Source organism: Balaenoptera physalus (genome assembly GCF_965194825.1).
Source record: "Balaenoptera physalus genome assembly, chromosome: 11".
Taxonomy (NCBI): Eukaryota; Metazoa; Chordata; class Mammalia; order Artiodactyla; family Balaenopteridae; genus Balaenoptera; species Balaenoptera physalus.
The window spans coordinates 63,320,173-63,333,262 of record NC_138896.1 but is presented as its reverse complement, the minus strand read 5'-3'; the positions used below and the strand labels follow the sequence as shown (position 1 = coordinate 63,333,262).

The following is a 13,090-nucleotide window of genomic DNA, read 5'->3' as shown; positions in this document are numbered from 1 at the left end:
TGCCTTTCAGTGTTTTTTTTTTTGTTTTTTTTTTTTTAAGTCTTAGAAAATCTTTCATGTAGTCAAACAGCAGTATTTTCCTTTGTGGTCTCCTTCTCCATAAAATTATTAGTTTTTAAATCACCTGTATTTTCTTCAGACATTTTCATTGTTTCGTTTTTACATTTAAGCTTTAGTCCATCTAAAGTTTATCTTGATATACAGAATGACATAGGAATCCAGTTTGTTTGTTTGCTTGTTTGTTTTTTTTTAACCCAAGTGGCTTTCAGTAGTTCTAATGCTATTTACTCAATAATTCATCTTTTCTTTGAAGAATTTTAAAACATGCTTTATGGGTTAATTGATTAATTTTATGAAAAACACTCACCATGGATCCATACCTCACACTGTAAGCCAAAGTAAATTGCAGATGGGTCTAGGAGTTAAATTTAAAAAATAAGAAGAAAATGTGATTCCTTATTTATTCTAACTCTTTAAGGGAAGAGAAGTTTGAATCAACTTTAATAAGTAAGATATGCTCTAACTGCAATGCTGTTAGGGCTTGGGCAAGCACATACCAAGGTGTTTATGCTCTTTGACCTAGTAATTCTGATTTGAGGAGGCTACCTTAAGGAAATGGTTCAGAAAGAGGGAAAATAAGTAATGTGTCTAAAGGTAGTCCCCGCAAAGGATTTATAATGTTTAGAAGTTGGGCACAACCAAATTCCCCCAGACAGAGAAAGTACTACACAGCCCATGGTGTTTTGACCTGGGGGTAGACTGACACTGTCATATTTGACAGTTTTGTGCACTCAGTTTCTGTGCATTGATAAGCTGGTAGAAAAGCAGACTCCCAGATAGCTTGCACATACTTCTTCAATATGTAAAAGACTTGTATATGTTCATTTAAGAGATTGGAATAGGATTTGAAGGCAATTATTCAAGAAATATTAAGTATCTCCCACATCAAGCTTAAGCCCCTGCCATAAAGTACATTCAAGTTGGAGTAAAAGACATTTACACAAATAATTACAATACAGTGTGACAAATGTTATATAATAAAAGTATGCATGAGTGTGGGAGCACATAGGAGCTTGGTTAGATGGAAGAACTGGGAGGGTGGGGGGAGGGGTGGGTGGTTTAGGGAAGGATTTACAGAGGGTGAAAAAGTGAAATCTCATTGCTGTTTCAGTTTGGTTTCATGAGCACCCTCATTACTAGTCAGGTTGAGTATCTTTTCATATGTTATGAACTACCTAGTACTGTTCTTTGCCCATTTAACTTTTGGAATATTGGTCTCTTTTTTTTGGCTGCACCGTGTGGCTTACAGGATCTTAGTTCCCCAACCAGGGATTGAACCTGGTCCCTGGCAGTGAAAGCGCCAAGTCCTAACAGGACAACCAGGGAATTCCCGGATGCTATTATTTCTTAATTTCCTGTTTTTTGATTGTTCAGTGCTAATGTACAGAAATACCACTGGTTTTTGTATATTGATATTTATCCGACAGCCTTGCTGAACTTACTTAGTTCTGATAGTTTTTTGGTAGATTCTTTAGGATTTTCTATATACAAATTTTGCAAACAGAGATAGTTTTATGTCTTCTTTTCCAGTCTGGGTGCCTTTTATTTCTTTCTTTTGCCTCATTGCCCTGGCTAGAACCTCCAGTACTGTTGCATAGAAGTGGCAGGAGCAGACATCCTTTTCTTGTTCCTGCTTCTACAGGGAAAGCATTCAATCATTCACCATTAAGTATGATGTTAGCTTTAAATTTTTTGTAGGTGTCCTGTATCAGGTTGAGGAAGTTCCCTTCTATTCCTACTTTGTTGAGTGTTCTTATCATGAAGGAGTTTTGGATTTTGCCAAACACTTTTTCTCTATCTGTGAGATGATTATGTGAGTTTTGTCCTTTATACAGTTGATATGGTATATTACATTAATTGATTATCTGATGTTATACCAGCATTTGCATTCCTGTGATAAATCCCACTTGGTCATAGTGTATAATCCTTTTTTATATGTTGCTGGATTCAGTTAGCTAATACTTTGTTGAGGATTCTTATGTCTGTATTCATAAGATATGTTTGTAGTTTTCTCTTTTTTTGTCATATCTTTGCCTGGTTTTGGTATCTAGGTAATACTGGTCTCATAGAATGAGTTGGGACGTGTTCCCACCTTTCCTATTTATTGGAAGAGTTTGTGAAGAATTGGTATTCATTCTTTTAATGTTTGGCAGAATTCACCAGTGATACAATCTGGGCCTGGGCTTTTTTCTTTGTGGGTAGTTTTTTGGTTACTGATTTAATTTCTTTACTTATTATAGAACTATTCAGATTTTCTATGTTCTGAGTCAATTTTAGTGGTTTGTGTCTTTCTACGATTTTAGCCATTTTATCTTAAGTTGTTCAATTTATTGGCACAGAATCATTCATGGTATTCCTTTATAATCCTTTTTTTATTTCTGTAAGATCAGTGGTAATTCTGGGGCGGGGGGATGTGACTTTTGTACTTAGTTTTTAAGGCTGTAGGTTTGAGGTAGCAAACTGGGATGAGGAAGAGCAATTCAGGAAGAGAAAGGGGCAAGGGCAGTGATAGAGAAGCAAGCAAAAACATGACATGTTTGGGGATCTCTACATAGTTTTCCATGCCTAGAGTCTCCGGGCATAAAGGGTACTAACAAGAAGTGAAGCCAGAAAAATAGGCAGATACAGGGTGAAGGCAGCCCTTGGGCTGTTCTAGTCATTTGTGCTTTATCCTATAAGCAGTGAAGGGTTATTTGTTTTGAGCAGGTGAGTGACATGATCAAATATACTTATTGGAAAGATAATTAGCAATGGAGTGGACATGGATTAGAGGAGTGGGGAGTATTGGAGGTAGGGAACCCTGTCTTTTTCTTGCAGGCTTCACCAAAGATTGCAGAAAGTAACCAGCTTCCTCTCTCATTCTGATATTTTTCTCCCAAATCCCTTAAAGCCCAATAGGCCCATACATAGTCTGATTTCTTTACTAAAATTTCAGATCATTTAACCAGCTAATTAGCTACTGTATATATAAAAGTTGCTCATTTCTTAACCATTTTCCATCTCAGTTTAACCACTTGCAACACTTCTATTCCTTAAAACACTTCTACTTCCTTAAAGAAAGAGAACCTTCCTTTCCACCAGCATCCTGCTTAAATTGTGAAACCAGTCTTGATACAATCACTGTGGATAAGGAAACTGGAGTACTGGTATTGGATAGGCCTAGGACACATGCCCATCCCTACTACCAAGTGAAGCAGTGTAGTGTGATGGGCAGTCCTGCCCAAAATCCAGAGAGAGGGGCAGTTGAGATGAGATATGAGGGCCTGATCTAAGAATGTAGTTCACTTTAACATTTATTGGATGTTATCCATTTTCACACTCTCATAAACTTAAAGAAGTTGATAATAAAGTAAAATAGTTACACTCCTTTCTCATGTCTTTTCTCTCTATTTAGGTAGAAGAATAGTGTTTTTATACTCAAATAGAAGATGTTACTATTATTTACATAATTTTACTTATTAGATAATTTGGGGAACTAGTTCATAATTTTTCTCACGTTTGGATGGTGAAAATAAGTTTTCAAAACATTTAAAATATATATAATTTCACATTTTAAAATATTTGAGAATGTTAGAGTAGAAAAGAGGTTAACTAGTTTAGCCTCATTATTTTATAGATGTTTTCATGGTTTTTAATGTCTCTATATTTTTTCTTTTTGTTCTGTATTTCTTCTCTTTTATATTTAATTAAGTGAGGGAGTCTAACCTAGACCTGATATTTTTGTGAAATGAATTTTAAAATTCTGTTTCTCAATTTTGGAAGGAGAATTCTAAGCATTAAATTGCTTTTTCATGGATTTTTTTTTTCCCTGTAGGTTAATTGCTTTCAAGTAATTAAAAAGTGTTTATACACTTGACTTCAAAAATTAAAGATTGCCTTCCAAGTTTTTAGGTATATTTTCTTTATTTTAGAGTTCCCATCTTCCTAGCAAGAAGAAAATAAAAAGACAGCTCTTTATAAGCCAAATGGTTCTTTTTGTCCCATCCAACTTCTTGAGCCTCAGGTGTGAACCACCTACGAAAGATCCCATGTTCTTTCTCTGGTTCTTCCTTGCACCTGTTTTTTCAGAATCCTTTCTATGTTTCCATCTGCTCCCTGAAGGCAAAGAGCTTAGAAGTATCCCAGAATGAATTTTATGTTAATCCATTTACAACATTCTGTCAGTGTAGCATTCTGCTTTGTACCCTCATTTAATAAAAATCTTCTCCTTTTTGTATGCATATAAAAGTTTCCTTCTAGCTTGTTTTAAAGTCATTTGAAGATCTTGTTTTCACTAACACAGGGATATGATAATATATGCATTTTTAATTCCTTTTACCAGAGTGGGAAACCATGACTGAGAATGAGGAGGTGACATCAAAGTCAAGCCTATCTCAAAGAGCAGATTCTCAGAAAGGAACATCAAAAAGACTTCAAGGAAGTGTTCCCCAGGTTCTTGACTTTGAGGAAGAGTATGAATGGCAAGTTTTAGCAAGTCAGTGGGGAAATGAAACAAGGGAAAGAGATACACTGAAGAAAGTTTCCCTGTGTGAACGAGACAAGAAGAAAAGGACTCCACCAGAAAAACGAGGCCAAAAGTGGAAGGAATTTGGAGAAAGCTTGACTTCAGATTCAGCTTTTTCTGAAAGTTTAATAGGCACTGAAGGAAAGAAGCTTTATAAATGTGATATATGTTGTAAACATTTCAATAAAATCTCTCATCTTATAAACCATCGGAGGATCCACACTGGGGAGAAACCTCATAAATGTAAGGAGTGTGGAAAAGGCTTTATTCAGCGCTCAAGCCTTCTGATGCATTTACGGAACCATTCTGGGGAGAAACCTTATAAATGTAATGAATGTGGGAAAGCCTTCTCTCAAAGTGCTTACCTTCTAAACCATCAGAGAATCCACACTGGGGAGAAACCTTATAAATGTAAGGAGTGTGGAAAGGGCTTCTATAGGCACTCAGGCCTTATTATACATCTAAGGCGCCATTCTGGGGAGAGACCTTATAAATGTAATGAGTGTGGCAAAGTTTTCTCTCAAAATGCTTACCTCATTGATCACCAGAGGCTCCACAAAGGAGAAGAACCTTATAAATGTAACAAGTGTCAGAAAGCTTTCATTCTGAAGAAGAGCCTCATTCTGCACCAGAGAATCCACTCCGGGGAAAAACCCTATAAATGTGACGAATGTGGAAAAACCTTTGCCCAGACCACTTACCTTGTTGACCATCAGCGGCTCCACAGCACAGAGAACCCATATAAATGTAAAGAATGTGGAAAAGTTTTCATTCGAAGCAAAAGCCTCCTCTTACACCAGAGAGTTCACACAGAAAAGAAGACCTTTGGTTGTAAAAAATGTGGGAAGATTTTCACTTCTAAGTCAAGCCTCATTGACCATAAGAGGATGCATAGCAGAGAGAAGCCTTATAAATGTACTGAATGTGGGAAAGCCTTTACTCAGAGTGCTTACCTTTTTGACCATCAGAGACTCCACAATGGGGAGAAGCCCTACGAATGTAATGAATGTGGGAAAGTTTTCATTCTGAAAAAGAGCCTCATTTTACATCAAAGGTTCCACACAGGAGAGAATCTCTATGAATGTAAAGACTGTGGCAAGGTCTTTGGTTCTAACAGAAACCTCATTGACCACGAGAGACTCCACAATGGGGAAAAGCCCTATGAATGTCGAGAGTGTGGAAAAACCTTCATTATGAGCAAGAGTTTCATGGTCCATCAGAAGCTCCATACACAGGAGAAAGCCTACAAATGTGAGGATTGTGGGAAGGCTTTCAGTTACAATTCAAGCCTGCTCGTACATCGGAGAATCCACACCGGGGAAAAGCCCTTTGAATGCAGTGAGTGTGGTAGAGCTTTCAGCTCTAACAGAAACCTCATTGAACATAAGAGAATCCACAGTGGTGAGAAACCCTATGAGTGTAATGAGTGTGGCAAATGCTTCATTCTGAAGAAAAGCCTCATTGGCCATCAGAGGATTCACACAAGGGAAAAGTCTTATAAATGTAATGACTGTGGGAAAGTCTTCAGTTACCGCTCAAACCTTATAGCCCATCAGAGAATCCACACTGGTGAGAAGCCCTATGCATGTAATGAGTGTGGGAAGGGCTTTACTTACAACAGAAATCTTATTGAACATCAAAGAATTCACAGTGGGGAAAAAACCTATGAATGTCATATATGTAGGAAAGTCCTTACCTCTAGTAGAAATCTTATGGTACATCAAAGAATCCATACTGGAGAGAAACCTTATAAATGTAATGAGTGTGGAAAAGACTTCAGTCAGAATAAAAACCTTGTTGTACATCAGAGAATGCACACTGGGGAAAAACCATATGAGTGTGAAAAGTGTAGAAAATCTTTTACTTCTAAGAGGAATTTAGTTGGCCATCAGAGAATCCACACAGGGGAGAAACCATATGGGTGTAACGATTGTAGTAAAGTTTTTAGGCAAAGAAAAAACCTTACTGTACATCAGAAAATTCATACAGATGAAAAAAACTGTGAATGTGATGAGTCTGAAAAAGAATTCTCTCAGACTTCAGACCTTCATCTTCAACAAAAAATCCATTCTGTGGAGGAATTCTCTTGGCTCCAAAATGCCAATGAGTCCAAGACAGAGATTCAGAAAATCTAGTATCATGTGTCAAATGGAATAGAATCCCTGCCTACTTAAGTAACTGTTGGATAAATGGCAGCATGTGGTTTTTATAAGGAAAAAAAGTCATGATCACCCTTAGACAAGTATGTTGCATGAGAAAGAAAGTTAATCTAGACTTTAAGACTACAAAAACATAAGCCAAATTCTAGTTAAATACTCTGTCCCAAACCATTTGTTATGAACCTAGAAAAGGACCTTGGAGCGATCAGAGATTCTGAAGAAATTGGGTTATGTTTTATAAGATGTAATGGTGTCATTGTAAATGACAGCAAAAATATCTTGGTATTAAAAAGTGTACATTTTTAAAAAGGTATATACACATTGTACATTTTAAAGATAGTATTACTGCTAGAGAAAGTTTCTACAGACAGTATGATTAAGACATATCAAACATGGAGTTGGGTGGGCAAGAGTCTGCTGTTTGAGGACAACTTAAGTACACTGGATTTGGAATCAGAAAACCTAGGTTTGGGTCCTGGCTCTTTCTCTTACTAGCTCTGTGATGTTATTAAGTCAGCCTCTAAGTCTCAGTTTCTCTGTCAGTCAGATATTGGTATAATGCCTGCTTCATAGCGTTGTTGTGAGCATTCAGTAAAAGGATCACGTGAAAGTACTTTATGAAACAATTTAGTTGTCAATAAAGTTGGATAAAAGAGGTAATGGTCAAAATCTAGAACATGGCATAATGTAATGTTTGTTCATTAAGTTAATATTAGGACTTCATGCACCTCCAAAGATTCATTTTTATAGTAAGAGGAAGTATGGTGGATAGTTAACTTTGGAATTTTGTACTTTAAAAAGACCTTTTTAAAACAGCTTTTTAGATGTCTAAGGGAGATAATAGATAATATATTAGTTTGTTTTTATGGAAAAAATATTGGCTTATTAAATAGTATGTCCAGCTATTAGTATGATGCCAAGAAAAACTATTTTTCAATCTTTGGATTTTAAAACTAGCGGACGTAGTGTCAAAATGGAGGGACAGTCCTGTGTTGCTTTACTTATCGACAGGAAAAAATCCTTAACCCCAACCCTTGAGCCGATTATCCCTGCTACTGTCATTCTGAATTCTAATCAGCATTTCATCATTACTAACATACAAATAGCTTGTTACTTAAGAAACAACATTCTGTCCCAGCGCTCAACTTACTACATAAGTTGTTTTACACAGAGCCAAGCCCTTCAAAGCTCTGATTAAACCAATTCAGAATCCACCTCTGAGTGGTCAGGCCCATTTACTCCCAGTGAACCAATCATTCATTCAGTCTGTACCCTTTTGTACATTTGTAAATTTATTTCTTCCTGTATTCTTTATTTGATAATTTTGTGTTGTAATTCTCAGAACTCCAGTTCTGTCACTGGAGTATAAATACCTTAATATTAGGATTGTGTTTTCTAATACTAGCAGCATTGAAGTGGTGTGTTGATTATAATAAGTGTTATTAATTCAACCCCAAAGTCCCTTGAGGGCTGGTTCCTCATTAGACTGAAAGGACCAAGAGTGAAAACTGGAAGGGGTCCAGGTTAAAAGTCTGAAGACCCTATGAGTCAGATTCTGCCACTCTTCCTTGGACAAATGCCTTCATTTCTTGGAGCCTTGATTTCCTTATCTGTTGAACAGAAGGAAGAATATCTACCTCACCAAGTTGTTATGAGGTAATGAATATGAAGATGCTTTATGTCCATACAGAAGAAGCACCCCGGATTATGTAATTACACAGGGAAGGATGTACTTTAACAATGAAGAGAGCTGGCATTTACCTCTTAATCAGTTTAACAAAATGTAACATTGCTAAAAGACTGAGACAACTCACATAATGTGCCTCTCCGCATGTAATGCAATAAAGCCAAAAGTATAACCTGAATTTATCAAGCTTCTTAGACCTGATTGCCAGTTTACAGGAAACACAGGAGGCAGAGGAACAAGATAAAAGACACCATGAGAAACAAGTTTAAAACGTGGGATATTGTGTAAGAAAACTACTGGGAGAATCCCCTGGCGGTCCAGTGGTTAGGACTCCGTGCTTTCATTGCTGAGGGCGCAGGTTTGATCTCTGGTCGGGCAACTAAGACCCACAAGCCAAGCGGCACGGCCAAAAAAGAAAAAAAAAAACTGGATTCTTCAAAAAGATACAATGAAAAAGGGAGGGGTGATAATTGTTGATGCTGGGTGAATATTGAGAGTTCATTGTACTGCTTTTGTATATGTATGAAATTTTCCATAATGAAAGGTATAAAAAGTGGAGGGGAGGGTTGTTTTTAAAAGATACTAAAGAGCCATAAGATACTGAGCCAGGAATAGACTCACAGATGCCCAATAGATTTTTGACAGGTGCAAAAGCAATTCAGTAGAGGAGAGATAGCCTTTCAACAAATGCTGCTGCAGCAATTGGATAGCCATAGGCAAAAAATAAAAATCACAGCAGGAACTAAGACTAAGCAAAGAATTCTTAGACATATCAAAAGCATGCTCCATAAAAGGAAAAAAATGATAAATTGAACCTCGTCAAAATTAAAATAATTTTCTCTCCAAAAGACTCTTTAAAGAGGATGAAAAAGCATTACAGACTGGGAGAAAATATTTGCAAATCATATATCCAACACAGGATTTGTATCTAGACTAAAGAATTCTCAAAACTCAGCAGTAATAAATAGATCCAATTAGAAAACGGGCAAAAGACATGAACAGATACTTATGGCAAATGAAAAGACGTTCAACATCATTAGCCATTAGGGAAATGCAAGTTAAAAATCTGCACAGCTATCAGAGTAGCTTTTTAAAAAAAGTTTTAACACCAAATGCTGGCAAGGATGCAAAGGAACTGAATCTTTTACATTGCCAGGAATGAGAAAAATTACAGCCACTCTGGGGAATAATTTGGCAGTTTCGTATAAAACCAAACATGCACTTGCCATATACCCGGTATTTGCACTCCTGAGCATTTATTCCAGAGAAGTGAAAACTCGTGTTCACAAAAAAACCTGTACGTGACTGTTAAAAGCAGTTTTATTTGTAATAGTCAAAATCTGTAACCCAAATATCCTTCAACAGGTGGTTAAAACAAACTGCAGTATATCTATACCATGTAATACTACTCTGCAATAAAATGGAATGACCTATTGATACCTGCAGTGACTCAAGTGTATTCCAAGAGAATTATGCTGAGTGAAAAAAATCCAATAAAATGTATGGTCACATTTATATAATATTCTAAAGTGACAAAAGTATACACATGAAAGTATACAGATTAGTGGTTGCCAGAGGTTGTGGGTAGTGGGAGGGAGCAGGGGAAGAGGGAGGGGTAGCACTTAGGGAGGCCTTGGTGGTGTTGGAACAGTTGTGTATCTTGATTGTGATGGTGGTTACACAAATCTACACGTGATAAAATGACAAAGTGTACACACACATTGTACCAATATCAATTTCCTGATTTTTTAATATTAAACTATGTAAGATGTACCCTTTGGGGGAAACTAGTTGAAGGGTATTATCTTTGCAACTTCTGTGAATCTGTAAATTCAAAATAAAAAGCAAAACTAAAGAGCCGTACCAAATGCAGTGTGTGAAACTGATTTGGAAAAACAGAATTATGAAATATATATTTTAGGACAGTTGGAAATTTGAAAATGACCGGTTATTAGATGGTTTCACGGAATTATTGTTAATTTTCCTACCTGTAATGATGGTATTGTTAGTTTGGAGATGATTCTTATTACTGAAGGATGCCTATTGAAGTATTTGGAATGAAGTGTTTTGATGATTACAACTTTAAAAAATGTCTTCAGTATATAGAGAGGTAAGGCAAACATAGCAAAGTGTTAATTGTTGAGTACAGAAGAAGGATACAGGCATTCGTTGTACCATTCTCTGTACTGTTTGATATTTCCAGAACATTTAGGGCAAAATTATCAGGGCCTTCCACAGAAGGATGCTTTGTAGCTTCAGGCTGTCGGGTGCGCGCCTCGGTTAAGTGGCCTTACCCGGCCTAGGGATGCCCCGCGCTCTGAGGCTCAGTGCCCCAATCCACCTGCACTCTTCCTCTAAGCGCTTTTGCCCCCATCGCTGGTCGGTAGCGATATTGGACACCCAACGAGAAGAGAGCACCTCCGAGATTCCTAGAGAGGCTGGCCTGGCGACTTGGGGAGCCGGAAGCCCATCCCCAGGCACTTCCTGTCCGGTCATTGTTCTCGCGCCGGTAGGCGCAGGGGTCCCGGTCGCTCGCCTTCTGCTCCAGAGCCCGCGAGCTCCGGCCGGGCTTCTTCTCCGCGCACGGTGAGCGGGGTTGGCGTGGCCTGGGCGCGAACGTCGGTGGTGAGGGAGGGGCCGTCCCAGGGGTCGCTCGCCCCGTCCTCTCCTCGGGGATCCCAGCCCTGTCTGTCCGGAGGCGGCTCCGCGCCCCGCCACCTCGGAAACTCGGCTCTCGCCTACTTATCGGGGGCCTAGCCCAGGGGAGGCTGGACACGGACCGCCCCAGGGGCCAGGGTCGACCCCACAACAGGACTGCGTGGGGCCTGGAGAAGGAGGAGATGCGTTGCCACGTTTGGAACTAGGGAAAGGACATTGAAAGGAAGCCCTTGTTAGGAGACTTTGCTGTGTAGGGCTGGAGGCCGATTAGAGTTTGATCAGCAGTCTGATGATAATACTCAAAGTAGGCAATCTTGCGTATAGATAGGTGAAACGAGTGTTAAGGGCCTTCCTCCCTGGTAGAATTCAGCTAGTCATGGAAAGAATAATTCTCCAGAATTAAGATGTGTTGCAGGACTGAAAATATTGCATTATTCAAGAGATGCAGTGTATACAATAAGTTGCCAGTAAGTTAATGTAGGATAAAGTATGTGATCACTTCAGTAGCAGCAAAAAGGGACTTAATGAAATGTAGAACTTTTTTTTTCTAATAAGACATGTAAAGGGGAATAGGAAATTTTCAGTTTCTTCATAACTAAAATGGTAAGGTTATTTTACTCACAAATTTAAAAAAAAAATCTGTTGGCTTGGCTATGATACAGGGGTACTGTTAAGTTGGTGGTGGTATGATTTGGTGCAGTCCTTTTAGACAGCAGTTTGGGGAACTTCCCTGGTGGTCCAGTGGTTAAGATTCCTCGCTCCCAATGCAGGGGGCCCGGGTTGATCCCTGGTCAGGGAACTAGATCCTGCATGCTGCAACTAAAAGATCCTGCATGTTGCAATGATGACCCAGCGCAGCCAAATAAGTAAATATTTTTAAAAATAAAATAGATTAAAAAAAGAAAGCAATTTGGCAATACATGTCACTCATAAAATCCTTCAATCAGTAATCCCACTATTGTAAAGGAATAACTCAGCAGCAGAAAATAACTATTTGCATGAAAAGAGTCTTAACAATTATTAAGAAAATAAACTGGAAACAAAAGTCCTTTTACTAAAGCAGTGGCTAATAAATAGGGGCTGGGGACTTCCCTGGTGACACAGTGGTTAGGGTTCGATCCCTGGTCAGGGAACTAGATTCCACATGCATGCCGCAACTAAGAGTTCGCATGACACAACTAAGGAATCAGCGAGCCGCAACTAAGACCTGGCACAACCAAATAAATAAATACTTTAAAATAAATAAATAGGGGCAGGTTAAGTAAATTATAATATAGCTGTAACTTAGAGTACCATGGTAGAAGGAGGTGGTGCTATATGTACTTATATTGAAACATCTACCTAAGACTATTGTGAAACATAGAAATTGAGTTCAAAAAGCAAACAGTTCAGGTTGCAGTCTTTTGTTCATGCTGTTGTCCTTGGTGATTAAAAAAAAACCAACCAAGCAAATGAAAAACTTTGCATTGTAATGTCCTTTCTTAAAAAGAAACCATGGTGATAATTGTGAAAATATGTATCCCCATAGTTAAAAAGTTTAAGTCATAATTGTCAGTATGGTTGGAGGTTTTTTCCTTAAAAGAAATGTCTTAAATTCTTTAATAAACAGCGATTATCTCTTTGGAGATGAACCAGGGGTAATTTTTCTTAATCATTTTCTGTATTTTTTAAGTTTACAATTAAAATATATTAACTTTATAATCAGGGGGAAAATCAATAAACATTATATAGAGGTGTTTGTAATGTGATTATTATGGGGATAAATTGCTTGTATACAGTACAACTCCTTCCATCCTCTTGAGGAGTAGAGCAGACACTGTAGCTGTAGTGGCTGCTGCCTAGACACTGGTGAAATTGGCTTGTGGGCGTGGTGGCATCCAGGCAGACCTCTGCTCTACTGCTAACAGTGTTTTCTGATTTCTCAGTAGACATTATTCATCCTGGCCCTGGGAAGAAACTCAAGAAGAAGCTTTTGAGACTTAAAGATTAGATGGGGCTTGACTTCTGCTGGGCAGCCCCCAG

General features: G+C 38.2%; 1 protein-coding gene across 17 annotated transcripts in view; it reads left to right on the top strand.

Moving 5' to 3' along the window:
* Positions 1–13,075, top strand: part of LOC309637715 (zinc finger protein 197-like) — a 33,618-nt gene extending 20,543 nt beyond the window's left edge. For 16 of the 17 annotated variants that reach the window (XM_082412762.1, XM_082412759.1, XM_082412761.1 and 13 more), the window contains one exon: positions 4,382–9,847. In XM_082412762.1, coding sequence (XP_082268888.1) covers positions 4,382–6,699 — 2,318 coding nt within the window. In that variant the 3' untranslated portion in view covers positions 6,700–9,847. Of the gene's footprint in view, positions 1–4,381; positions 9,848–12,993 lie in introns of those variants that run through there. The other variant, XM_082412763.1, reaches the window with a different exon arrangement.
* Positions 13,076–13,090: the final 15 nt, after the last annotated feature.